Source organism: Opisthocomus hoazin, unplaced genomic scaffold (genome assembly GCF_030867145.1).
Source record: "Opisthocomus hoazin isolate bOpiHoa1 unplaced genomic scaffold, bOpiHoa1.hap1 HAP1_SCAFFOLD_143, whole genome shotgun sequence".
NCBI lineage: Eukaryota > Metazoa > Chordata > Aves > Opisthocomiformes > Opisthocomidae > Opisthocomus > Opisthocomus hoazin.
Genome location: NW_027449057.1, coordinates 49,382 through 77,232, shown reverse-complemented (window position 1 = coordinate 77,232; position 27,851 = coordinate 49,382). Strand labels below are relative to the sequence as shown.

At 53.0% G+C, this 27,851-nt stretch overlaps 1 protein-coding gene across 1 annotated transcript; it reads right to left on the bottom strand.

Moving 5' to 3' along the window:
- LOC104334868 (IgGFc-binding protein-like) lies at window positions 1-27,851 on the bottom strand. Its single transcript, XM_075412516.1, has 22 exons — window positions 27,732-27,851; window positions 27,082-27,145; window positions 26,955-26,990; window positions 26,467-26,597; window positions 25,711-25,992; window positions 24,464-24,601; window positions 23,069-23,259; window positions 22,753-22,885; window positions 21,131-21,291; window positions 18,165-18,241; window positions 17,828-17,879; window positions 16,123-17,474; window positions 14,769-15,085; window positions 13,805-14,135; window positions 12,146-12,741; window positions 9,306-9,870; window positions 7,311-7,903; window positions 6,606-7,179; window positions 5,845-6,044; window positions 4,762-5,142; window positions 2,527-2,813; window positions 1-302 (listed from the first exon to the last, which is right to left on the bottom strand). The coding sequence occupies exons 2-22, from the start codon at window positions 27,116-27,118 to the stop codon at window positions 245-247; spliced, it is 6,492 nt and encodes a 2,163-aa protein (XP_075268631.1). The 5' UTR covers window positions 27,119-27,145; window positions 27,732-27,851; the 3' UTR covers window positions 1-244.

The window sequence follows — 27,851 nt, the reverse complement described above, 5'->3', positions numbered from 1 at the left end:
AAAGCTTTCTAAGAAGGTTTTATTGACGTACCCAACAGCAGGCAGCGTTATGCTGAAAAAAAACAAATGAATAGGAAGAGTGCGTTTCTGGGGAAAAACGGCCGAGATTTGGGTCCGTCGATCGCCATTTGATTTTTCTTTCAGCTCGAGGTGTTCCTCCCGCTTCCCTCCGGGCTGCTCCGGCGCAGAGGGATCATCCCGGCTTTGGGGTCTCCCTGAAGTAGATGAAGTCTTTGAAACCTGCCTACTGCAGGGGGTAGACGGGGGCTTCCGCTTCCGTCCGCGCGAGGCTGGCGGCGTGGCTGGAAGAGACGGAACGCGGGTGGTGGTCAGCCCTTCCTCGCCCTCATCGTCTCACCCCAGCGGCGGGTGGCACCGCCCCCTGCCGGGAAGGGTGAGTCCCGCCCAGCGCGACTGCATCTTCGCGCCGGCCGACGTTGTCCCCGTGCGCGGGACCGCGCTCAGAAAACCGCGGCGGCACCGGCTTCGTCTTCCGCGTCGCGGAGGTCGCCCTCCCCCGGGAAATGGCGCGGTGACCTCGCCTGACGTCCGTCAGGAGCGTCCGCGCGGCTGGCGGCGCAGGGGGCGCGGGGGGCGAGCGGCGGCTTCGGGCTCGCTCCACCTTCAGTAAGAAGCCTCTGTGTCGGGCAAAATTCCTCCGGATTGGGCAAAAAGGTGTTTTATTGGGCAAAAAAGTCTCTGTATTGGGCAAAATGCCTCTGTATTTTGCAAAATTCCTCTATATTGGGCAAAAAGGCCTTATATTGGGCAAAAAAGGCTCTGTATTGGGCAAAAATGCATTTGTATTGGGCAAAAAGACTCTATATTTGGCAAAATTCCTCTATATTGGGCAAAAATGCCTCTATATTGGGCAAAATGCCTCTATATTGGACAAAAATGCATCTATATTGGGCAAAAAGACTCTATATTGGGAAAAAAAAGCTCTATATTGGGCAAAAATTCCTCTATATTGGGCAAAAAGTCTCTATATTTGGCAAAATTCCTCTATATTGGGCAAAAAAAGTCTCTATATTGGGCAAAAAAGGCTCTGTATTGGGCAAAATGCCTCTATATTTGGCAAAATTCCTCTATATTGGGCAAAATGGCATTATATTGGGCAAAAAAGGCTCTATATTGGACAAAAAGGCTCTATATTGGGCGAAAATACCTCTATATCGGGAAAAAAAAGGCTCTATATCGGGCGAAAAAGGCTCTATATCGGGCAAAAAGTCTCTATATTGGGCAAAAAAGGCTTTATATCAGGCAAAAAGGCTCTACATTGGGCAAAAACGCCTCTACATTGGGCAAAAAAGTCTATGTATTGGGCAAAAGGGCTCTATATTGGGCAAAAAAAGGCTTTACATTAGGCAAAAAGGCTCTGTATTTGGCAAAATGCCTCTATATTGGGCAAAAATGCCTCTATATCAGGCAAAAAGTCTCTATATTGGGAAAAAAGCGCTCTATATTGGGCAAAAATGCCTTTACATTGGGCAAAAAGGCTTTATATTTGGCAAAATTCCTCTATGTTAGGCAAAAAAGGCTCTATATTGGGCAAAAAGGCTCTATATTGGACAAAAAAAGGCTCTATCTCGGGCGAAAAAGGCTTTATATCAGGCAAAAAGTCTCTATATTTGGCAAAATTCCTCTATATTGGGCAAAAAGGCCCTATATTTCACAGAATTCCTCTGTATTGGGCAAAAATTCCTCTATATTGGGCAAAAAGTCCTCTATATTGGGTAAAAAGTCCTCTATATTGGGCAAAAAGACCCTATATTTGACAAAAATTTTCTATATTGGGCAAAAAATTCCTCTATATTGGGCAAAATGCCTCTATATTGGCCAAAACAGCTCTATATTTGGCAAAATGCCTCTATATTGGGCAAAATGCCTCTATATTGGGCAAAAAAGGCTCTATATTGGGCAAAAAGGCTCCGAGTTCAACAGCCACCCGGTGTTTGACCCTTCCTGCTTCGCGGGGGGACAAACCCAAGCAGCGGGGCGAAGCAGAAGACCACCCATGAGCTGCTTTTCAGCTTGACCTCGGCTCAATTTTTCAGCTTGATTTTGGGTGAATTTTTCCTTTTACGAAGAAAACTTGCCCGGGCGTAGCGATTTTGGTCGGTGCCCGTTTTGCACGGGACGTCCTACGTCGAAGCTAAGCCATTGGGTGTCTGCTCTTCATCCAGGTCCACGCTGAGGCACCACAACCCCCCAGTTATTCAGGTAATTAATTAGGGAGGGTTGAACCAACCAAGCCTTATCCAATCATGGGGCCGCGGGAGCGTTTGTAGCGCGTGAGGTGACGGCAAAGGAGAAGAAGAGTCACTCACCGGAATGATTTCCTTGGGTTTGTGTGTCAGTCGCTGTGGATGAAACCAAAGAAGATGGAGAAGTCCTTCCCGGGTGCCACCTACCCAACCCGTTGGTGCCCCACGGGGGTCGTTCCCTACCCTCTCGCTCGCCCAGGCTTGAAGAAATCAACCCATGTGTTGAGGGGGGGCGTGTGGGTCTTTTGGGGTCACTCACCATCCGGCGAAATCCTTGGCTTTCCAGGCGTCGACCACCTCGGCCATGCTCCTCACACTCCGGCCATCGGGCAGCTTCAGGTCATCGCCGGCGTCGCCATTGAAGTCGCCGCAGGGAGCGCAGAGGCGGTTGGCCAAGGCGGCACCGGCGGTCACCGTCACCTCGCCGAGGGGGCTGAAGAGCACGTCCACCCCCGAAGCGTGGGAGATGGTGATGTTCCCCGCCGCCGCGGTGATGGAAGTGGCTTTGGAGACCGTGGCTGGGAGGTGGGTGAAAAGGCCGTTCACCTGCAGCGGGGCGAAACGCCAGAAATGGGTTAAAAAATGACAGGAATGGGTTAAAAAATGACAGGAATGGGTTAAAAATGCCAGGAAAGGGTCCACGGTGCCAGAAATGAGTTAAAAAGTGCCAGAAATGGGTCAAAAATGCCAGAAAGGGGTCAAAAAGTGCCAGAAGTAGGTTAAAAAATGCCAGAAATGAGTTAAAAGACGCCAGAAACAGGTTAAAAAGTGCCAGAATTGGGTTAAAAATGCCAGAAATGGGTCCAAAATGCCAAGAACCGGTGAAAAAGTGCCAGAATTGGGTTAAAAAATACCAGAAATGGGCCCAAAATGCCAGAAAAGAGTAAAAAAATGCAAGAAATAAATTTTTAAATTTGCCAGAAATGGGCCCAAAATGCAGAAATGCATTAAAAAGTGCCTGAAGTAGGTTAAAAAATGCAAGAAAGGGGTTAATAAGTGCCAGGAATGGGCTAAAAAAAGTCAGAAATGGGTTAAAAAGTGCCAGAAGTGGGTTAAAAAAAAAGCCATAAATGGGCTAAAATGCCTGAAGCGGGTTTAAAAGTACCAGAATTGGGTTAAAAAATGCCAGAAACGGGCCCAATATGCCAGAAACGGGTTCAAAATGCCAAAAATGGGTTAAAAGGTGCCAGAAACAGGCTAAAAGTGCAGAAGTAGGTAAAAAAATGCCAGAAATGGGTTAAAGCGTTCCAGAAGAAGGTTAAAAAAAGCCAGAAATGAGTCCAAAATGCCAGAAATGGGTTTAAACCAACCAGAGACAGGTTAAAAAACGCCAGAAATTGGTTAAAAGATGCCAGAAATGGGTTAAAAGATGCCAGAAATGGGTTAAAAATGCCAGAAATAGATTAAAAAGTGGCAGAAATGGGTCCAAAATGGCAGAAATGGATTAGAAAGTGCCAGAAGCAGGTTAAAAAATGCCAGAAATGGGCCCAAAATGCCAAAAAAAATTTTAAAGAGTGCCAGAAGTAGGTGAAAACATGTCAGAAATGGGCCCAAAATGCCAGAAACTGGTTCAAAAGTGCCCAAAGAAGGTTAAAAAAATGCCAGAAATGGGTCAGAAATGCCAGAAAGGGGTTAAAAAATGCCAGATGTAGATTAAAAATGAAAAGAATGGGTTAAAAGATGCCAGAAACAGTTTAAAAAGTGCCAGAATTGGGTTAAAAATGCCAGAAATGGGCCCCAAATGCCAGATTTATGTTAATAAGTGCCAGAAGTTAATTAAAAAAAGCCAGAAATGGGTTAAAAGTGCCAGGAGTACGTTATAAAAAATGCCAGAAATGGGTCCTAAATGCCAGAAATTGGTTAAAAAGGGCCAGAGTTAGGTTAAAAAAATCCAGAGATGGGTAAGAAGTGCCAGAAAGGGGTTAAAAGATGCCAGAAAGGGGTTAAAAGTGCCACAAGTAGGTTAAAAAAAATGTCAAGAAAAGGGTTAAAAAAACCCAGAAAGGGGTTAAAAATTGCCAGAAATGGGTTAAATAATGCCAGAAATGGGACCAAAATGCCAGAAACAGGTGAAAAAGTGCCAGAATTGGTTAAAAAAAAGCCAGAAGTAGGTTTAAAATTACCAGAATTGGATTAAAAAAATGCCAGAAATGGGCCCAAAATGCCAGACAAGGGTAAAAAAATGGCATAAATAAATTTTTAAAAATGCCAAAAATGGGCCTAAAATGCAGAAACGTGTTAAAAAGTTCCAGAAATGGTTTTAAAAATGCCAGAAATGGGTCCAAAATGCCAGAAATGGGTTAAAAAGTGCCAGAAACGGGTCCAAAACTCCCAGTCTTCCCAGTCCCAACAGTCCAGCATGAAGACCTCGTTGGGGCTGAGCACCGGCGCGAGTCCAAAGGCCGCGGAGCTCAATCCCGCCCCAATTCCATGTCTCCGCGCGATCCCTCACGTCCCCATTCGCCAGCGCCGCCTGTGCCCCACCCCCGCCTACCCACGCCTCCATGTTGCCGTTTACGGTGATGAAAGCTTCGCGGAAGAAGACGAAGATGGCCGCCACGGCCGGGACGCCGTCGTCGCGGCACTCGCTGACCTCCACCACCACCTTGAACCAGTTGGGCGACTGCTCGTCGCAGAGGGCGGCCATCTTGTAGGCGCCGCTGGCTGGGAGCCGCCCGCTGGCTCCATCGAACGTGGTCAAAGAGGCCCCCGGGGAGAGGCGGCAGCGGCCTTCCCGCTTGACGCAGCGCTGCGCCCCGTCCCGCGTGGCGCAGACCTCCTCCGGGGGACACCGTGTCTCCTCGCAGACGAGGCCCCGGGCCGGGTGGCAGTCGCATTTGGTGGAGCAGTTGTTGGAGGTGATGGACTCACCCACCTGAGAAGGAAAAAACGCGGAGGTGAAGCCACGTGAACACCAGCTCCAGGTTTTGGGACCACGAGTTCGAGCACCACCTCGGTGGGACAACCCAATTCAACAACGGGTGAGTCTCCAAACCAGTTGCATCATCTAACTGGGACAACCCAACTCACGCAAGGTTGAGACCCCCAGTTAGTTGCACCATGTCAATGGGACAACCCAACTCGTCAACGACTGAGGCCACCAACAACTTGCATCATCTAACTGGGACAACCCAACTCACTGAAGATTGAGTTTCCAAACCAGTTGCATTGATGAGGTGGGACAACTGACCTCATCCAAGGTGGAGTCCCCAAACTGGATGCATCATCCAGATGGGACAACCCACCTCACTGAAGGTTGAGACCCCCTGTTAGTTGCACCACCTCGGTGGTACAACCCAACTCATCAATGACTGAGGCCACCAACCAGTTGCATCATCCAAGTGGGACAACCCACCTTACTGAAGACTGAGTCTCCAAACCAGTTGCATCATCCAACTGGGACAACCTAACTCATGGAAGGTTGAGTCTCCAAACCAGTTGCCTTGATGAGGTGGGACAACTGACCTCACCCAAGATGGAATCCCCAAACCTTCTGCATCATCCAGATGGGACAACCCACCCCACAACCCTCCCTCAACCCAAAACACCAATGCCAAGCCTCGACGCTCCGCTTCACCTTGAGATAGCGCCCACGGTGCACGCAGCCGCACCGCTCCAGGGACACGCAGGCTTCCCCGTCGAAGAGGAACCCGTCGTCGCACTGGCAGCCCTCGAAGCACGTCCAGCTGCACGGGGCCGGCACGGAGAGGCTGGCGCAGGTGAAGTCGCAGGTGCGGGTGCAGAGCTCGTAGTGGCTGTGGGGTGGGCAGGAGAGGGCTGGGAAAAAAAAGAAAAAAGGGAGAAAAACTGTGAACACGGGCCAAAAAAAAATCACGACCGTTTTTTCAGGACCCAATGGGGCATCCTCTTGGCTGACCCATGGTACCGGGCATCTCTGGAGGCTCCAAAAGTACGTTAAAACAACCAAATCCTGCTTTTAACACCCTCATTAAAGCATTTGCATACGACTAATGGCCTCGAGGACGCCATTTTCGAACTCGTTCGACACAAATCTGGATGTTTTGGAGGGGGTGAGCTGAGATTTCCTCCTTCCCGGGGGGGTTTTGGTGGGAAACGGGTGATTGAAGCACCCCAAAAGAGATTTACTGGGAGATTTGAATATAATTTCTGGGCTATTTGATAGATTTTAAGCAAAAAGCAGTGATATTACACAGGTAAATTGGTATGTCTTCTTCCGAAAGCGAACGCGAGTTCACCACGAAAGCGGGAAAAAAAGTGCCACGATCGCAAAATTGGAGGGGTTTGCTGGGGGTAAATGTGGCTTCGGAGGAAAACAGGAGTAGAAGTGGCTCCGCGGAGATATCCCGGAGCACTTACGGCAAAACCGGGTCGTTCTCCACCCGCCGATCTGGGCCCCGGCGGCTTGGCAAGCGGCGGCGTAGGCTTGGAGGCTGTGGCACAGGGCGTCGCGGGCGCCGGCGGCGGCGCAGACATCGTGGATGCAGTGGTTGAAATACTCCACCGGGCTCACCCGCGGGTGACACGGCCCAAAAGGTCCCGCCGGGTCCCGGATGAGCCCGCAGGAGTCGCCGGCGCCGTAGGGAGCGGCGTCGGCGGTGTCGCACACCGGGCAGGCTTTGCCGTTGCAGCCGTCGGCGCACGCTCCGTCTTCCGTTGGCACCTTCCAGGAGGTGGCAAATTCCTCGGTGCTCTGCGCCAAGGACCCGCCGCGCAGCTGGAAGTCGTCGCCGGGGTCTCCGTTGAAGTTGCCGCCCAATCCGCAGACGCGACCCCGGTAGGCATCGGGGATGGTGACGAGGAGGTAGGTGGCCGCGTTGTAGAGGAGCCGGAGGCCGGCGGCGGTCTGGAGGACGATGTTGTTCCCTTCTTGGCCGACCCGTAGCTTCCTGTCCTCTGTCACCAGCGGCAGCGTGTAGCGCTCCCCGTCCACCTGCGATGAGCACGTAGGGTTGGGGAGGGGCTTGCACGCGCGTGTGCACCGAGGTATTTTGCCCGGGGGGATCTTGCGCTGCGGATTTTGCATGCCCACATGTGCCGAGGCGCGGGATCCTTGCTACTTACCGTCACCTCCCACCTCCGTCCCCTCTCCATGCCGACCGTGTAGCCGTGGATGGAGACGACCACCTTCTTCATCAGGGCCATGTCGCTCCGCCCGCCCACGTCGTGCTCCAGCAGCACCGAGAAGTTCGTCAGCCGCGGGTCCGTCTTGCAGACCCGCGCCAGGATGTAGGTGCAGGAGCCCTGGAGATCGAAGGCTCGCCCGTCGAACGTCACGTAGTGCGGGTCGCCCGACACCACCAGCCGCCCGTAGCCGGCGGGGTAGCACCCCAGCACCCCGTCCTCTACTCGACACTCCTCGTGGGCGCCGCAGAAGACCTCCTCGCACTCCACCACCCCGTTGGCTTTGCAGCGGCACCTCTCCCGGCACGAGGCGTAGAAATCCTCGCCCTTCTTGTAGTAGCGATCCCGGTGCTCGCAGCCGCACTCGCCCGCCGGCACGCACTCGTCGCCGCTGAGGACGAAGCCCTCGTCGCAGAAGCAGCCTTCGGTGCACGGCGCCGACGCGCAGCCCTCGGTGGCGGCTTGGCCCCGGCACGTGGCTGGGCAGCTGCTCCCGCAGAGTTCATAGTGCGAGTGACGGGGGCAGGAGGGGCCTGCAAGAAGCAGAGGAGAAAATGTGAAGCCGCACTTGGGTTCACGGTTGGAAGCATCAGGGTGAGAGCTTCCATCTTGCACCAATGGTCGAGGACCAAATGCAAAGCAAATCTTCGGTGGTGGAGCATCAATATCGCTCTGGGGGGGCAAAGGGGATTTATTTTCACCCCCCTTCGTCTCATTAATGAAATACGTGGAGGGTGATGGGGATTTATTTTGCACCCCCCTTCCTTCCATTAATGAAATATGTGGGAGGTGATGGGGATTTATTTTGCACCCCCTTTCCTTGCATTACTTCAATACGTGGGGGGTGATGGGGTTTTATTTTTCACCCCCCTTCCTCTCATTAATGAAATACGTGGGGGCGATGGGGATTTATTTCGCATTCCCCTTCCTTGCGTTAATGAAATTCGTGGAGGACGAAGGGGATTTATTTTGCATTCCTTTCCTTGTGTCAAAGAAATATGTGGAGGGGGATGGGGATTTATTTTGCACCTCCCTTCCTTGAGTTAATGAAATATGTGGGAGGGGTTGGGGATTTATTTTGCACCCCCTTTCCTTGTGTCAATGAAATACGTGGGGGGCGATGGGGATTTATTTTGCACCCCCTTTCCTTGCATTACTTCAATACGTGGGGGGTGATGAGGTTTTATTTTTCACCCCCCTTCCTCTCATTAATGAAATACGTGGGGGGCGATGGGGATTTATTTTGCGCTCCCCTTCCTCGCGTGAAGGAGGAACGTGGAGGGCCGCACAGATTTATTTCACTCTGTTGCGTGATAGTGGACAGATTTCACTTCTAAAATGAGTTGGGGGGGGGGGGGAATTCTCCCGCATCCACGTTTGCATATCAACTCCTCCTTTGGCATCGGGGCTGGGACGGGAGAGAATAAAATGATATTTTCCGGCAGGAATGGTTGGAAACGGGGCAGAGAAATCTTTTTCTTTCATCTGCCCAAGGCGCAGGGTGCAAATCCGAGCTGGTTTTGAGTGGCTGAGCGTTAATATTGCTCTGGGGAGCGACGGGGACCGGTTTTGCATTCCCCCTCCATTCGTCAAGGAAGAATTTGGAGGACAACGGGGATTTGTTTTGCAGCATTGCGTGAAGGAAGGAAGGAATTTGGCTTTGGGATCGAGTCAGAGGGAATTTCCCTGGGTCCGTATTTGCATATGAACTCATCGTTTGTCCGCACAGCTGTGAAGGGAGGGGAGAAACCAGCTGCAGTGCAAGGGGATGTTGGAAACGGGGTAAATAAACCCAATTTTGGGAGCGTTCCGTGCTTCCGTTGGCTCTAAGCAAAGCCAAGACCGGGTGGTTGGGCTCAAAATCGTATTTTTAAGGCTCAAAACCTGATTTTTATGGCTCCGTGCGTGGGGGAATCCCCTTCTGCCCCCGCTCACCGCAGAAGGACGGCGTCCTCCACCGCTCCACGCCGACGCCGCGGCTCTGGCACTCGGTCACGTAGGCGGCGACGGCTTTGCACAAGGTGTCCCGGTGGCCTTTGTAGTGGCAGGCGTCGAAGGCGCAATCCTCCAGAAACGGCGCGGGGTCGACGGCGCGGTGGCAGGCCCGGAAGGGCCCCCCGGCTCTGGCGATCACCCCGCAATAGCCGTCGCCGCGGTAGAGCCGTTTCTGCTCCTCGTTGCAGATGGGGCAATCCCCCACGCAACCGGCCGAGCAGCCGGGGACGTCTCCCACCTTCCAGCTGTCGGCCAGCTGGATTTCATCCGCCGCCCGTCTGCCGTCGCGGGCCACAAAGTCGTCGTCGGCGTCGCCGTTGGCGTTGCCGCAGAGGCCGCAGACGGCGCCAGCGTAGGCGTCGGGGAGGATGACGCGGGCGTAGCTGTACCAGTCGAAGCTGACCCGCAAGCCGAAGGCGGTGCGGGCGAAGCCGTGGACGCCGCTGTGGTAGAGCTCGAACTGGTCCTTCTGGGTGAACGGGAGCTCCACGAAGGCACCGTTGACCTGAAGGGGGGGGAGGGGGGGCGGAGGGTTGGCAGTGGCACAGGGTGGCGAACAGCTCGTGCGAAACCGCTCAAAATCCGGGTTTTTTGGTAAAAAAATTTTGCAAGGGGAAGATTTCCATGCAAACCGTTGAGATTCAAGGTTTGGATTTTTTTTTGTAGAACCCTTTGCAGCAGGAGAATTTCCTGGCTGACGCAGATCGGTCACGATCAGCGCGTTTTCGGCGAATGCTGTGCACGGGGAGAATTTTTGAACCAAACGCGATTGTCGCGAGATTTGGGTGGTTCCTGCAGAACCCGGGGAGGATTCGCGGGCAAAGGGGAATTACTCAGGGTTTGGGCGTTTCCGTCAAAACAACGCAAATCGCTGGAGATTTGGGGCATTTTTGCGAAACCCTTGGCCCAGAGAGGGTTTCCAGGATTTCCCCGAGATTTGGGGGATTTGGCAAAAATGCTTTGCATGGAAGGGGTTTTATGGTCAAACACAAATCACTCGAGATTTGGGTGTTTTGGCAAAAATCCTTTGGCAGGAGGAGGATTTCGCATTGAGGAGCTACTGGAGAGAGTCCAGTGGAGGGCTACGAGGATGATCACAGAATCCCAGCACGGCAGGGGTTGGCAGGGACCTCTGTGGGTCATCTAGTCCAACCCCCCTGCCGAAGCAGGGTCACCCAGAGCAGGCTGCACAGCACCGTGTCCAGCCGGGTCTGGAATATCTCCAGAGAAGGAGACTCCACAGCCCCTCTGGGCAGCTTGGGCCAGGGCTCCGTCACCCTCAGAGGGAAGAAGTTCTTCCTCGGGTTCAGCTGGAGCTTCCTCTGCTTCGGTTTGTGCCCGTTGCCCCTTGTCCTGTCGCTGGGCACCACTGGAAAGAGTCTGACCCCGTCCTCCTGACACCCACCCTGCAGATATTTATTGGCATTTGTAAGGTCCTCTCTCAGCCTTCTCTTCTCCAGGCTGAACAAGCCCAGCTCCCTCAGCCTCTCCTCGTAGGAGAGATGCTCCCGTCCCCTCATCATGTCCTGCTGGAGAGCAGCTCTGTGGAGAGGGACCTGGGTGTGCTGGTGGACGACAGGTTGACCATGAGCCAGCAGTGTGCCCTGGCTGCCAAGAAGACCAATGGGATCCTGGGGTGCATCAAGAGGAGTGTGGGCAGCAGGGCGAGGGAGGTTCTCCTCCCACTCTGCTCTGCCCTGGTGAGGCCCCGTCTGCAGTGCTGTGTCCAGTGCTGGGCTCCCCAGTTCAGGAAAGATGAGGAGCTACTGGAGAGAGTCCAGCACAGGGCTACGAGGATGAGCAGGGGACTGGAGCATCTCTCCTACGAGGAGAGGCTGAGGGAGCTGGGCTTGTTCAGCCTGGAGAAGAGAAGGCTGAGAGAGGACCTTACAAATGCCAATAAATATCTGCAGGGTGGGGGTCAGGAGGACGGGGCCAGACTCTTTCCAGTGGTGCCCAGCGACAGGACAAGGGGCAACGGGCACAAACTGAAGCAGAAGAAGCTCCAGCTGAACCCGAGGAAGAACTTCTTCCCTCTGAGGGTGACGGAGCCCTGGCCCAGGCTGCCCAGGGAGGTTGTGGAGTCTCCTTCTCTGGAGATATTCAAGACTCACCTGGACGCGGCGCTGTGCAGCCTGCTCTGGGTGACCCTGCTTTGGCAGGGGGTTGGACTGGGTGACCCACAGAGGTCCCTTCCAACCCCTGCCAGTCTGTGATTCTGTGATTTCCAGGCGTCAGGTTCTGTATTCAGTGGGAAACATTATGGTGCGGAGAGAAAAATGGGGGAAATTTGTTGCCAACCCTTTTGTGCAAGGCTTTGGCTAAAACAAGGTGGGGACCGGACCCAAATGGGTTGAGTCAGTCCGCAGCTGTCGGGGAGAAAGGAAATGTGAACTCAGAAAGCCGCAGGGGAGAGCGAAAAGGAAGCCGAAGGCGTCAAGCGAAGCGGAGGGTTTTGAAAGTGGAAGCATTTTTTTGCTGTTGTTTGTGGAGATTTTTCTCTCCCTCCATTCCCCAGAGGGAACACGAATGGCTTCCAGCACACCGTAAACTAATCGTGGGGTTTTTTGCTTTTTTTTTTTTTTAAACTTCTTGAAGGTTTTAAAAAGAAAGTGTTTAAGTCCAAACGAGCTGCTCAGGGCTCCCTCTGGAGACGGCAAAGAGAAATTGATGCTTCCATGGAGACGCTGATGAGGAAATTAGTGGGATTTTTGGGGCGGAAAACACAGCAAATAAGTACTTTAGACACAGGTCGTGTGAGGTCCTTGGTGGACACCTACCTTGACCTTGCGCGGGTGCTCCTGGCTCATGCTGATGACGTTGCCGTAGACCTCCAATGTGACGGTCTTGGTGAAGGAGACGGCTTTGCTGCCCCGGTTGTTGTTCTCCACCTTGACGGTGAAGGGGACCAGGTTGGTGTCCTGGGCGCAGAGGGCCGCGAACTGGTAGATGCACGTCCCTTGGAAGTCGTATTTCAACCCGTCGAAGGTGGTGTAATGAGGATCGCCCGTCCCGATGCAGGTGAAGTGCTTCTTCGCCTGGCAGCTGTGGACGCCGTTGACCGTGATGCATTTCTCGTGGGCTTTGCACCCCACCTTCTTGCAAACCACCTCGCCCTCCTCCTCGCAGCGACACCGGCTCTGGCAGCTCCCGTCCTCCCAAAACTCCTCCTGGACCTTGTAGGAGCGTCCGTTGCGGGAGCAACCGCAGGTCTCCGCTGGGAAGCAGGTCCCGTTGTGGAAGACGAAGCCCTCGTCGCACTGGCAGCTCGCCGCGCAGGGCTGGCTGCAGGACGCGGGGGCTTTGGGGTTGGCGCAGGTGGCGGGGCACGCCGTCCCGCAGGCCTCGAAGTGGCTGTTCTGGGGACATCTCTGAGCTGCGGGGGTGATATTCGAGAAGAAGATCTCAGAAAAACATAAGGGATGAGCTAAGGACTTTCCTCAGGGGGACATCGGGCTCCTGCGTTGGCTCGGCTGATGCCTATAAGTGATTCAGAGTCCATGAGTCACCCCCTTGGGGAGGGCCCTCGAGAAATCCCCTCCATAATTCTGTGTGTTATGGACCTCTGAAGTACGCAGGGTGGATTTCGGGGTGGCTTGGCATGAGAAGAGCAGAATCACAGAATCACAGCACGGTCGGGGTTGGCAGGGCCCTCTGGGGGTCACCCAGCCCAACCCCCTGCCAAAGCAGGGTCACCCAGCCCAGGCTGCACAACACCGCATCCAGGCGGGGCTTGAATATCTCCAGAGAAGGAGACTCCACAGCCCCTCTGGGCAGCCTGGGCCAGGGCTCCGGCACCCTCAGAGTGAAGAAGTTCTTCCTCGGGTTCAGCTGGAGCTTCCTCTGCTTCGGTTTGTGCCCATTGCCCCTTGTCCTGTCGCTGGGCACCACTGGAAAGAGTCTGGCCCCGTCCTCCTGACCCCCACCCTGCAGATATTTATTGGCATTTGTAAGGTCCCCTCTCAGCCTTCTCTTCTCCAGGCTCAACAAACCCAGCTCCCTCAGCCTCTCCTCGTAGTAGAGATGCTCCAGTCCCCTGCTCATCCTCGTAGCCCTGTGCTGGACTCTCTCCAGTAGCTCCTCTTCTTTCCTGAACTGGGGAGCCCAGAACTGGACAGCGTACTCCAGATGAGGCCTCACCAGGGCAGAGCAGAGGGGGAGGAGAACCTCCCTCGACCTGCTGCCCACGCTCCTCTTGATGCACCCCAGGATGCCATTGGCCTTCTTGGCAACCAGGGCACGCTGCTGGCCCATGGTCAACCTGTCATCCACCAGCACACCCAGGCCCCTCCCCTGATGCTGGAGATATTGACTAAGCTGATGCCTACAGCCATTGGTGGGCTGGGCAGTAAATCTCCAGCACCCCATGGCCGGGTCCCCACATGGATCCTTTTCTTTCTCCCCAAAATATTTAGGGACCCCCCCCAATCCGAGCTCACCACAGCCTGCCGTGTCCTGCAGCGTCTCCTGGCCTCCACAATCAGCCGGGCAGGAGGGATCTCGCCAGCTCTCGGCCCAGTCCTCCACACTGGAAGCCTGGGTGCCATCGGGAAGTGTCGTCTCGTCCTCCGTGTCCTCATTGAAGTTGCCGCAGAGTCCGCAGGTGGCCCCGAAATAGCTGCTGGGCACGGCCACCATTACGGCCCAGTCTTCGTCGTAGGTCACCTGCAGCCCGAAATCCGTTTGCAGGATGGTCCGACCATCGTTTTGGGAGATCTGGATCTTCCTGGCTTCGAGGGTGGCTGGGAGGCTGATGAGCTTGTTGTTGACCTTGGGGGAAAGCAGGAAAGAAGAATTCAGGTTGATGGTTGCTTTGCTATGAGTTTGTGACCTGCAAAAGCACATAGATACGATCAGACGAGAGAGATTTCTTTCGGGAAGAAGCGATGATCAGCATAAATCAGCAATTTCACCCCACGTCACGTAGAAGCGCAATGAGCTTTAGCGGGAAAAGATCGAAAACCCAAACGTGTCCTGAGAGAACCATTTCCTTCAACCTCTGATCTTAAAATCTCGTTTGTATTACGACCACTGAACTGCCTGGCTGGGAAGAATCTCATCTAACCTCGCAAAATAGCCTTGGGTCTCACCTAGGCTCCCCTTTTTGTTGGTGGACCCCATGGAGAAAGCCAACCTCACGGTAGAGTTGCGTCCTGCAAATTGCCTTTTTCGTGACGCCAACGGAAAAGTGAGCGTGGTTGAACTGGAGACACCCCTGAGGACATCTCAAGTAAGCCCCAAAACGCCCTTTCCTCTGCCGTGTCCTGCTATATCTCCCCAGACTCTGTGGTTTTGGTGGTTTCTCCTCATTTTTTTTAGTTTCAACCTCACCTGCCACAACGTTTTCTCCTCTTCCACCTGGCTTTGTCCGGAATAACCCTGCGGCAGCCTGGAAAAACCCACCTGGATTTTGCCTCCTTCTCCTTTGTGGATGGAGACGTTGTAGGTGTAGACGTAGATGTTGGTCAACCGCTCCTCAAAATCGCTTTCGCTCTTCTTCTCCTCCACGGTGAAAGGCACCAGGGCGGGATCGTTGCCGCAATATTTGGCGATGGTGTAGGTGCAGCCGCCCCGGATGTCGACGGTCATGCCGTCGAAGGTGTGGTACTGCAGGGACTGCGACCCCGTGCAGGTTCCCATGTAGTCGTGCACGCACGCGGCCTCCCCCTTCTCCACCTTGCACGTCTCCTTGGCGCGGCATTTCACGAGGCGGCAGGGGTCTGGAAGGAATCACGCAGCGTTATTTGCGGGGGTGATTTTGCTGCCAGAAGTGGCCTCGAGGGCAGTGCGAGAGTCACCGTGACCGTAGAGGGTCAACCGGCGCCTCTGGATCTCTGCTGTATTAAAGCAGGGATTTATCCCACGTGGGTTTACCCACCTTGAGCTTAGACTCGAACATCTATCTGGGTTGGTCACGTGAGGCTCCTTTCACTGCTTACTTAACTAGAGATGATTTATTTACGGATTATTTATATATAAAAAATTGTTCCAGGTGGGTTTAGCCACCTTAAGTTTAGACTCGAACTTCTGGGTTGATCATGTGAGGCTCCTTTTTTAATTAGAGATTATTTTTTAATAGATCATTTGTAGATAAAAAATTATCCCAGGTAGGTTTAGCCACCTTCAGTTTAGACTTGAAGATCTGGATTGGTCACTTGAGGCTCTTTTCATTGCTTGCTTAATTATAAATTATTTATAGATAAAAAATTATCTCAGGTGGGTTTAGCCACCTTAAGTTTAGACTTGACTATCTGAGCTGATCGCTTGAGGCTCCGTTCATTGCTTGCTTAATTATAGGTGATTTATTTATGGATTATTTATAGATTAAAAATTATCCCAGGTGGGTTTAGCCACCTAAAGTTTAGACTTGAACGTCTGGGTTGATCACATGAGGCCCCTTTCATTGGTTGTTTAAATAGCGATGATTTACTCCTAGGTTATTTATAGAGTATATATTTCTGGAAGAAATATCCTCTCCCAAAATTGGCCAAAGCCACGTGGGATTAATTGCCCCCTTTTAGACCCGCCCACCTCTGTGCCATGCGGGAAAAGCTGAGTTTCAGCTCAAAACAGCCGATTTGAGACAATTTTGAAGACGCGAGCTCAGCGTCGATCAGCTACGGGGGATGGACACCCGGCTCGGAGGACTAAATTATGACCCCTAAAAAAGTGTGGGTTCACCTTGCGTGGCGACCACGCTTCTGCGAGGGGGCAGCAGGGGGGTGAAGGGAGCTGGGGGTGCCCCCGTCGTGCTCACCGCTGTCGCAAACGGCCGCTGTCCCGTAGGCTTTCTGCTCCCGGATCCCCACGCTGAGCAACCCGAAGGGGGACTTCTCGTGCTCCACCGTATGGACGGTGAATTGACTCCCCAAACTCTGCCCGGCCCAGGAGTAAGCGGTCCCCGGGATGGGTTTCCACGCCGCGTTACTCAACGGCGTTTTGTTGAGCGTCGTTCCAGCCGTCTCCGAGGTCTTGGCTATCAGCAGGGCGTAATTCTCATAACCTTCCAGCGCGAAGATTTTGTAGGAGTCGCAGTAGCTGGTGACGTCTGGGATGGTCATAAAAAAGGGATCGTAAGAGATGGCGTCTTTCTCCCCTCCGTCGGCGAAAAAAATGACCTGGATGCCGGCGTTGGCGGAGAGGTACAAGGTGTTGGAGGCTTGGAGTCCATAAAGCGTTGACCTGTTGGGCCGTAGCTGCCGAACGGCCTTGGTCGCCCCGTGTTGAGACTCTACGCGCGTCGGCTGCGAGGTGGAGACGTAGACGATGTCGGACTGAGCCTCGAAAGGCAACGGTGGCACGATGAAGGTGCTGCCCCAGCTGGCGACGGGCCGAAGCTGCTCCACCAAATGGTCACAGTGGGTGAACCTGGCCAAGCAAGTGTGGCCGGTGAAGACGGCCACAGGTTTTTGTGCCACGATCCTCGTGCCAGACAGATCAGACGGGCTTTGGAGCTGGGCTGCTTGGAAGGGCTCCAGTCTGATGGGGAGCACTGAGCCCTGGGGGTAAGACCGACCTTTGTAGGTCACCGTGGCTTTGAGGTGCACGTCAACCGTTGTGGGCTCTTCCCCAGCGACCACCACGAACTCGCCGTAGCGGTCGGTGCCCACGTTGGGCGTCACAACGTGGTACTCCATGCCCCAACTGTGCGCCGGGTACACCACGGCTGAGTCGACTGAGGTGGATTTCTCGTTGACCATCACCAAGGAGATGGCGTTGTTGGCCCTCACCACCACGGTGTTGTCGAAGGATTTGCTCCCCACCATCTCTGCTTGGGGCGGGATTTTAACCAGGATGGTCTGACCTGTGGTTGCCTGCACTGTCATCCTCAAGCCTGGCTTCTTCATGGAGATGGTGACTGATGTGAAGGGCGAGTAACCTGTGATGAGCAGCTTGAAGTCGCTGTTGAGGGTCTGCTGCAAGCCGTTTTGCATGAAGGCCACCACGAAGTTCTCCCCCAGGTGATTCGGGGCTGATGCCGCCACGCCAAGCAAGCAAAAGACGCCTAGAAAAGCCCGAGGAAGAGGAGAATTGGCCATCGGTGCCTTCATCGTTGGATTTGGCAAGCCTAGCTGGGGACCAAGACTCAAGCTGGGCTTGAGGTGGCACCTGGTTGAGTCGTGGTGGCTAAGGAGTAGCGATTTGGTGGGCTGTTGGTTTGATGGGACGTTATTTTGGGGTAAAACCAGCTTAAATTAACCTCGATTCGATGGATTATTGACTTTTGATTTGACGGGTTATGGGGTCGGAGATAACAAGGTCCGTTGATTTGGGTAAATATCGAATTGGAGAAATTGTTTTGAAGCAATATTGCTCAAGAGGGGCCAGAAATACGAAGAAATCTCAATCTGGAGAAATAAAAATCAGTTTCCCTGGCAAAAGATGAGCTTTTTGGGTGGGTTTCGTGCTGGATGAAGGAATTCGAAATGAATAATTGAGATTTTTAAGGCGTCCCCTTCCACCTCCAATAGGCCACGGGGGTGGAAATGGCGACAGCCACGCTTGGAGATGACACTGAAGGACCACACCCAGCGCTGGGTTGCAACCAGGGTGGAAAATTTCCTGATTTTCAACCAATCCGCACCCAAAACGCCTCTTGGGGGGGGGTCTTTGGCCCTTGGTTTCCACTCCGCGTGCCATGGGGTGGGGGAATTTTGACTTTTCTCATCCGTTGCACGGGATGAGGGTGCAAAACACGGCCTCCGGGGCTGGAAAAATCTTATTTGGAGGCGATTCATGTTTTGGGGGGGGTTGGGTTTTACAGGTCATGGAGCGTTTCTCTGCCTCGTTCGAACTCACCCCAGAACACGACGGGCCGGACCCGCAGCGGCACATCGGCGTTTCCCCAGCCCGGGCTGCCGGCCATGATACTTTGGCTGGAAAAAAGGTAAGAAAACCATCAAATTCTCTGATTTTTATTTTATTTTTTTTTTTAAATTGTGTCCCCAAAATCTGTTTTTTTCCCTTCAGACTCATCCCGAAAGTTTCTGCTCCGCAGCTCTTCTGCCTACCTCAACAACTGGCATTTTATGCACGGCCGCTTGCCCCTGACCCCCAAATCTGCTTTTTTTCTGGCATTTCCGTGCACCCTCCCGCCAGTCCCCCCTTGTTTTTTTCCCCTTCCTCCTTCTTTTTTCCTCTCCCCCTTTTTTCCTTTCTTTCCCCTTTCCTCCCTTTTTTTCACCATTTTTTCCTTTTCCTCTTTTTTCCTTTTTCCCCTTTCCTCTTCTTTCCTCTTTTTGCCTTTTCCCACTTTTTTCCATTTTCCTTCCCCCCCTTTTTTCTTTTTCCATGTTTCTCCTGTTTATCTTACCCCATTTTTCTCTTTCCCCCCAAATCCCCCCTTCTTACACTTCCCCCTTTTCCCTTTCCCCTTCTTCCTCTTTTTTCCCTTTTCTCCCCCCTTTTCCCATTTCTCCCCCCAAATCCCTTCTTTTCACTCTTTTTCCTCCTTTTTCCTTTTCCCCTTCTTCCTCTTTTTTCCCTTTTCTCCCCTTTTTTCCCTTTTTTCTCCTTTTTTCCCTTATCTCCCCCACTTTTCCTTTTTGCCCCCCAAATCCCCTCTTTTTACTCCTTTTCCTCCTTTTTCCTTTCCACTTGCTTCCTCTTTTTTCCCCCGTTTCCCTTTTTCCCCCTCCCAAATCCCCTCAGAAACGGCCAAATCCAGCTGCTACCGGGAACAAACCCAGGGCAGGGGAGACACCGGAGGAATTTCCCAATGCGCTTTCCCATTTTAGGCTCGTCATCGAAAAAAAACCCAATTGATTCTTTTTTTTATTGATAGATTTAACCTTACCTGCCCCCAGCTTTTATCCAGTCCCAAAAAGCTCCGTTTTGTCCTCAAATTCTTGCCGCAGACACCGAGAGTGACCCTGGGGCAGCCAGCTCCCGCTCCTCCCTGGATTATTTTTTTGCAGACATAAAGGGGGGGGGGGGGGGAGGGAAATGACAAACCCGGACGACCCCGGGGGACCGACCCACCCAGCGCTTTGACATCATTTTTGGCGAGTAAACGGTGAAAACGGGGAGGAAAACAGCGTTTTGGCGAAAGCCAGGCCAGGGGTTGAGGCAAAGGTCAAAGAATTGCTAAATACGGATTTCTTAAATTTTTTTTTTCATGGGTCAGTGTGGAAGAAATTGGCCCAAAATGACAAGCGAGGGGTGGGGGGTGCAAATATGGGGGGGGTTGGAGGAGCGAGGGGTGGCGGCAGCACGAGAAATGTTCGGCCGCTGCGTGAACGGGCTGAAAAAGTGGGGGGAAACAGCGCGGGGGAGGGGTTTTCCCCCCCCCAAAAAAAATCCCTTTTGGGGACCGGGGAAGGGGAGCGAGGGGGGTGGGTGCGCGCGGCGGGTTGCGGGGGGTTGCGGGAAGCTGCGCGTTGTGCGGGTTGTGGGTGCCGTGGCAGAGCGTGTTGTGGGCGGGAAGGATTTGGGAGGGGGGATTTGATCTGAATCGCGTGTGGTGTGCGTGTGGTGGCGTGGGACAGCGTGTCGGGGGTGCGAGGGTTTGGGGGTGTTCGTGTCAAGTTGTGTGTTGTGGGTGTGTTGTGGGTGTCATGTTGGAGCGTGTTGGGGGTGTATTTTGGGGGGTGTTTGTGCCAAGTTGCGTGTGGGTGTTGTGTGTCGTGTCATGTCACGTGTTGTCGTGTCATGTCGTGTTGTGGGCGTGAAGTTTTGGGGGTGTTTGTGCGAAGTTGTGTATTTTGTGCGTGTTGTGTGTGCTGTGTCATGTTGGAGCGTGTCTTGGGTGTGAAGGTTCAGGATTTTGTGCCAAGATGCGTGACGTGTATGTGTGTTGTGTGTTGTGTCATGTCAGAGCGTGTTGTGGGCATGAAGGATTTGGGGGGGTTGCGCTGAGTCATGTGTGGTGTGCGTGTGGTGGCGTGGGACAGCGTGTCGGGGGTGCGAAGGTTTGGGGTGTTCGTGTCAAGTTGCGTGTTGTGGGTGTGCGTTGTGTGTTGTGCCATGCCAGAGCGTGTTTTGTGCGCGTTTTTGGGGGTGTCTGTGCCAAGGTCTATATTGTGTGTGCAGTGCGTGTGTTTTGTGTGTTGTGCCATGTTGGAGTGTGTTGGGGGTGCCACATTGTGGGGATGTTGGTGCCAAGTTGCGTGTTGTGTCATGTCAAGACGTGTGCGCAAAGTTTTTGGGGTGTTTGTGGTAAGTTGGGTGTTGTGCGCGTGTCATGTTGGGGCGTGTGGAATATGCAAAGATTTGGGAGTTTGTGCCAAGTAGCGTGTTGTGTGTGTGTGTTGTGTGTTGTGTCATGTCAGAGTGTGTTGTGGGTTTGTTTTTGGGGTGTTCGTGCTAAGTTGTGTGCTGTGTGTGCGCGTTGTGTGTGTTGTGTCATGTCAAGGCGTGTTGTGTGCACAAAATTTTGGGGATGTTTGTGTGAAGTTGTGTGTTGTGTGTGCAGTGCGTGTGTTGTGTGTGTTGTGCCATGTTGGAGCGCGTTGTGGGGGTGCTTGTGCCAAGTTGCGTGTTGTGTGCGTGTCATGTGTTGTGCCGTGTCCGAGTGTGATCCGGGTGTAATGTTTTGGGGGTGTTGGTGCCACGTTGTGTGTTTTGTGCGTGTGTTGTGTCATGTTGGGGCATGTCGGGTGTGCAAAGCCTTGGGATTTTGTGCCAATTTGCGTGTTGTGCCATGTCAGAGCGTGTCGTGGGCGCCACGTTTTGAGGACGCTTGTGCCACCTTGCGTGTTTTGTGCTCTGTGTGTTGCATGTTGTGTGTGTGGTGTGTTGCGTTGCACGCGTGTGTTGTGTCACACGTGTGCTGCGTGTTGTGCATGTGTGCGCTCGTGTGTGTTGACGTACTGTGTTGCACACATGTGTTGTGTTGCACATGTGTGTTGTGGATTGTGTTGTGCGTTGCGCACGCTGTGTGCGCACCCAGTGTGCGTTGAGCGTTGCGCTGCACAAGCGTGTTGTGCTGCACGCATGCGTCGCACGGTGTGCAAAGGCGTGTTGTGCACACGCGTGTCCTGCTGTACATGCTAGCATGTTGTGCGCATTGCACATGTGTGTCAATACACGGGTGTGTCGCGTGTTGTGCACACCAGCGTGCTGTGTGTTGCGTGTTGCGTGTTGTGTGTCATGTGTTGCATGTTTTTTCTCATTTCCAGTGAAAAACCACCTTCACTTTAGGGAAAAAATATCCTTTTTAGGGGAAAGAACCGCCTTCAGGGGAAATGATTCCAATTTTTTTTTTTTAGCTGATATTTAGGTGAAAAAATTCACAATTTGGGATTCCTAGGTGATTTTTTCCCTGTAAAATTTGGATTTTCCCCCTAAATTAATTTTGGCACAACCCAGCCCCTGCGTCCTCGCATGCAAATGCCCAGAAATGGGGGAAAATCCACGATTATCATAAATAAATTGAGTCTAGAGCAGTTGGAAATTATTTTTTGCGGCATTTTCTGCAAAAGAGAGGGGGGAAAAATCATAAATGCGTGACACAAAGTACAAGAAATCATAAATTCATGCATGAAGCCAAAAAAATCAGGCACACTGGCAATAATAATAATAATAATAATAATAATAATAATAATAATAATAATAATTCATGCACAGAATGACAAAAAAAATCATAAATTTGTGCTCATAGAGGGCAAAAATCGGTAAATTTCAGGATACAGAGGGCAAAAATTCTAAATTTGTGCATCAAAAAATCAGGAATTCATACACAAAGGGCAAAAAAATTGTGAATTTATTCAAATAGGAGAGAATATCGTAAATATTTGCACGGAGAATGCGTCAAATTCAGGCACAGAGGCAAAAAAAAGGGGCAGAAAGAGGGCAAAAAATCATAAATTCTTGCACGCGGAGGGCAAAAAATCCTAAATTTGCGGAGGCAGAGGGCAAAAATTCATTAATTTCTTCACAAAAAAAGGCAAAAAAATGCCTAAATTTGTGCATGTGTGCAAAATTTGTGCAAAATTTGCGCTGATTGAGTAAAAAAATCATTAATTCACCTGCCCCGAGTGGCAAATAAATGCATAAAAATATGCAGAGAGTGGGGAAAAAATAATAAATTCCTCTGCAGCGTGTGAGAAATGTTAAATTTCTGCGCAGAGAGGTGAAAAAAATCATAAATGCAAGCGGAGAGGTGTGCAAAAATCGTAAATTTGCACCCGTGAGGTGCAAAAAAATTACAAATTCCTGAAGCGGGTGAAAAAATTTCATAAATTTATGCCCGCAGAGGGTGAAAAGCGAGAAATTTGCGTGTGGAAATGCTAAAAAAATTAGAAATTTGTGGACATGGAGGGCACTAAAGCATAAATTTGTGGATGCAGGCACAACCCCCCCCAGGTATTTGCGTATGCAGAGGGTAAATTTATGCACCTGGGGAGCAAAGATTCGCAAATTAATGACAAAAGAGGTGGAAAAAAACCGATGAATTTTGGCAAATTTGGTCCAGCCGCCCCGAAACGCGGAGGGGGGAGGGGAAGCGAAGAGGCCGCGGGAGCTGCAATTTCTCAGCTGTGGTTTTATTGCATTGGGAGAGGTCGTTGCGTCCTTGTCCTCTGGGGGAGGGGTGACGGGGACCACGGGGACAACGGGGACAATGGGGGCGGTCCCTCCGCCCCGCGCGCCTCGATTTACCTACGAGAAGAAACCCAAAACTCAAGAAGAGGAACCCATTTCCCCCCCAAAAATTCTCATTTCTCCCTATTTTTGGAGGTTTCCATCCCCAAAATCCGACTCACAACCAGCAGCCGTTGCCGTCAGCGACCTTGGGCGCCTCGGTGGGGACCCCCGTCACCTTGAAGTCGTCCACCTGGAAGACCCAACGCCCCGGGACGTTGACGTTGGAGGTCTTGGTGATGTTGATGATGGCTGCGGTCTGGGAGCCAGGGATGTTGTAGAAGTTGGTTTTGTCTCCGCTGTTGAAACCGGCCTGGAAAGGGAAGTCAAATGGAGGGGTCGGAGGGTGAAGACCACCCGTGGGGTTCATGGGGTGGGACAACCTCCTGCTGGCGGTGGTGGTGTGCCCCAAAAAAGTTCTGGGCCGGCCTCTGATCTTTGGTGAACCTGGTGGTGGTCTTCTAAAACAGTCTGGGCCAACCTCGCTCCTTCCACATGGTCACCAGGAGATCTCATGGGCCAACCTCCTATCTTCAACACGGTCACCAAAAGATGTCGTGGGCCAGCCTCCTGCCTTCCACATGGTCACCAAAAGATGTCATGGGCCAGCCTTCTACCTTCAACATGGCCACCAAAAAATGTGTGGGCCAACCTCCCACCTTCAACACAGTCACCAAAAGATGTTGTGGGCCAACCTCTTACCTTCCTCATGGTCACAAGGAGATCTCACGGGCCAACCTCCTGCCTTCAACATGGTCACCAAAAGATGTTGTGGGCCAACTTCCTACCTTCAACATGTCCACCAGAACATGTGGACCAACCTCCTACCTTCAATATGGCCACCAAAATATGTGTAGGCCAACCTCCCACCTTCCACGTGTTCTCCAGAAGATGTTGTGGGCCAACCTCCCACCTTCCACATGGCCACCAGAAGATGTTGTGGGCCAGCCTCCTGTCTTTGGTCAACCTGATGTCATCCCCCAAAACATTACAGGCCAACTTCTGACCCTCGCCAAACCTGGCGTTGTCCTCCCAGAAACGTTACAGACCAACCTCCAACCTCCATCATCATCCCCAGAAGATGGCATGGGACAACCTACTACCATTTCTCCTCAAAATGTTGTGGGCCAACCTCCAACCTTCACCATTGTCTTCCCCAGAAGATGGCACAGGACAACCTCCTACCTTGAATCAACCTGATGTTTCCCCCCAAAACCGTTGTGGACCACCATCCTACCATTGGCATTGTTGTTCCCCCAGATAGGTCCAGGACAACTTTCAATCTTGAATGAACCTGATGATGTCCCCAAAAACCATCATGGGCCATCAAAAACATCAATTATGGGCCAAAGTCCTACTTTCAGTGGTGTTTTCCCCAAAAAACATTGTGGACCAAAGTTCTACCTGCAGCAAACGTGGTGGTGTCCCAAAAGAACCCCATTACTGGTCAACCTTCTCCCCTATTCCTCAGCTCCTTTTGTCCCATCTCCCTCCGTGGTTCCCTCGGTCCCACCTACATGGGCCGGGGTGCCGCCGAGACCCGTTTCAGGGTCACCGTCGCTTGCTACCCCCGTGGTCCACTGGATATCGTGATAGTTGAGGATGATGAAGGACCTCTTGGTGTCGGTGGTCAGGGTGGCTTGAAAGGTGTTGCCCTGCGGGAAGGAAGGAGGAGGTGACACCATCAGTGGTGGGATGAGCAGGTGTGGGTGGGATTTAACGCACGGATGTAGGCTCCTTGCCTTGAGCTGTGCCGGGAAGCCACCTTGGTCAGGCTTTTTTTGGTGTCTACCTTCAGATGAGTACTTTTGGTGCTCTACCACAGCCTCTTTCTCTGCACGAGGTGGCCAGAGGAAGAGCACGGTAGAAAAGGTGGCTTTCGACACTGAACCTCCCCCCCCCATCAATTAAGTGGGGAGTAAAAGTTTGGTGGGACACCTGCGTATTGGCACCTGGGGATAGCGGAGAAGCTCCATGGGGTTTTGTGTGCCCATCGGGCTGGCAGGTAGGACGGAAGGACCAGAGGATACGAGCTCACCTCAAATGGATGGGTGGTAAAGACCAATGGATGGGTCAACAAATGGGTCAGGAATGCCAGGAATGGGTCACGAAGGCCACAAATGGGTCGTGAAGGCCAAGGAATGGGTCACAGAGGCCAAGAAGTAGATTGTAAGGTCAACAAATAGGTCAGGAGCCCAAAAAGTAGGTCGTGAAGGCCGCGAATGGGTCGTGAAGGCCAACGAGTGGGTCACAAAGCCCAACGAGTGGGTCATGAAGACCAAGGAGTGGATCTCAAAGACCAATAAGTGGATCTCGAAGGCCAATGAGTGGGTCACAAAGGCCAACGAGTGGGTCATGAAGACCAATGAGTGGATCTCGAAGGCCAATGAGTGGGTCATGAAGGCCAGTGAGTGGGTCACAAAGCCCAACGAGTGGGTCATGAAAACCAATAAATAGAATATGAGGCCAACGAAAGGGTTGCAGGCCCAACAAATGGGTCATGAGGACAACAGGTGGGTCAGGAGAGCCCAGGAGTGGGTCATAAGGCCACCGCGTGGGTCATGAGAGCCCAGGAGTGGATCGTAAGGCCAACAAGTGGGTTATGAGAGCTCACAAGTGGGTCGTAAGACCACCACGTGGGTCACGAGAGTCCAGGAGAAGGTCGTAAGGCCAACACATGGGTCAGGAGGCCAACACATGGGTCAGGAGGCCAACACATGGGTGTGACCACATTTCACCTTCAAGTAGTGACCGTGGACCTTACCTTGTTGGTGGTAGAACCGTAGTAGGCCACGTGGTCCCAGGTGGCCACGAAAGCCCACGTGGCGGTGAAGGGGACCTTCGGGAAGTATTGGTTGATGTTCTCGGTGATGCGTGCCAGCAGCTTTGGGTCAGTGGTCTCTCGGTAGAAGACATCCCCTCCCAGGACATTGTCGACGTCCCCCCAGTACGGCGCCACGAAGGAGCGCCCGTCGGCCAAGGGGAGGGGGTCGGGGGTGTATTGGCTGACCCGGGCGCCGAAGGAAATCACGCCGTTGTTGTTGACCTGCGAAAGACACCGGGTCGACCCCGAGGTGGCGGCGACCTGTGTTGGCACCCTGCCGCGTGGTCAGCACCTCGACTCGGTGGTGGCACCGTGGAGACGGACACGGGAGCCGGGTGCGGTCTCACCGCCAACTTCCACATCTCCATGACCTTGGTGGAGATGTTTAGATCGCTGTGACATCTACGGCTCTACCAAAAAGTGGGGTGGGGGGGGTGGGGATGTGACATCCGAACCTTGGCCACGGATCTCCCAACTGCCGCTCCAGAAGGGTGGAGACCTCCACCCAACGCCCACCAATCCCACGAGGATGCTCCAATGCACCAGAAGAAAAAACCCATCATATGAAGGCAACTGGATTTTGTTGGGGGGCAAGCGAGAAAATGGGGTGGAAAAGGGGGTGGAAAGAAGAGGGGGATGTTGGGAAATGGGGGAGGGGACACACGCGAGGAGGACGCAGAGTTTTGGCCGACGCACGTAAAGGCTCCGGTGCTCTTTGCCGTAGAAGGTGAAGGGCACGGCGAGGGCGAGGGGCTTCGACGTCCCGTCGTCCAGTTTGGGGTTCTTCTGGTCGCGCTCGTCCGGGCCGTAGGGGTAGAGCAGGGGGACTGCGGGAAGGCGAAGGCGGAGGGATTGGGGGGTCCTCGCCCACCCCAAACCCCCCCGACCTCATGCATTTTTGGGGTGAAGCCTGCCGAGTTTGGGATTTTTGATTTTTAAACGGGGAGGGTGCTGCAGGTGACCTAAAATCGGGGTCGGGGCGTCCAAAAGTTGGGGTGAAACCGGGGCCGGAGGGAATTTCCCCCGGGGGGGTCACGGATTTGAGGACAAACGGCTCAAAATCGGAACATCTGCTTTCCACATATGTGCAGCTGGGGAGGGAGGAAGCCCCGCTCGCTTCCCGCTTCCCGTTCAGGTGGAAATACAGTTTTTTAGTGAAAAACCCTGCAAACCCAAATTCTCACCTTTTTCTTGCGCCAGTTGTACGCCGGTGGCAGCTCCTGGAGAAGAGAGCAGGGTGGGAAATGTCAGCCCGGGAACCGACTCCCCCCCGGGCATGGCGTCCTCAGGAGAAAAACCCACGCGACCCACCTGAGGTCAAGAGCAGGAAAACGAGGGAGGGCTTCATCCCGGCTCCCGCGAAACGGGGACAATTCTGCCAAAATTCAAGAAAAAAAATAAAACAAATCCCCGATAAAATGGATGAAGCAGCCGAGAGGGAACGGTTTCTCCTTAAAATACCAGCCAGGATCTTCTCGCCGCATTTTTGCCCTGTGGCGTGGCGGGGAGGAAGAATTTTCACCTTATTTTTTTTTTAAATCGCACGATCAGCGAAATTTTTCTTATTCTCGTTGACCAGGAATTGAGAAAAATCAGATTTGAACCCTTCACTCGTCCTGTTTTGCCCCGACCTGGGAACGCCGCGGTCCTGCCAGTGCGGATCACCCCTCCCGCCACGAATCTACGTGGAAATTCGTGAATAAAACCCCGCGCCCGGGTGTTTTCATGGCTGGAAAAAGAGAAATTGAGGCAGGACGGAGGACGCGCGACGTGAACCGGGGCGGGGGAGGATTTGGTGAGCACCCACGTGGGCGTTCGGCACCGTCCTTCGCCCCGGGTGGGTTTTTTGCGACCATCTCCCCCCGGTTCGCGTGATTTCAGGCCCGTGGGAGGAGAGCGTGGCCGCCGGACGCGCGTCGCGAGCGTGGCGTTAGGGGAGCGACGGGGATCGAATCTCTCACCTCGACGTCTCGCCGCGTCCCAACTTTCCCGGGGAGAAGCGAGAAGAGGAGGCAGGAGGCACCGGCACCGGCGCGGACGCCAAGAACTGACTTCTCGCTCGCGTCCGGCCCCTTCTTTAA

What these genes read in the sequence shown, in the direction of transcription:
- LOC104334868 (XM_075412516.1), bottom strand. Translation starts at nt 27,118, where the DNA reads ATGAAGCCCTCCCTCGTTTTCCTGCTCTTGACCTCAG. An exon ending in TCGGCGGCACCCCGGCCCAT is followed by an intron (nt 23,260 to 24,463) that starts GTAGGTGGGACC and finishes TTCCCTTTCCAG; the next exon opens with GCCGGTTTCAACAGCGGAGA. An exon ending in AAATTTGCCAAAATTCATCG is followed by an intron (nt 21,292 to 22,752) that starts GTTTTTTTCCAC and finishes GCATGCGTGCAG; the next exon opens with CACAACACGCTTGTGCAGCG.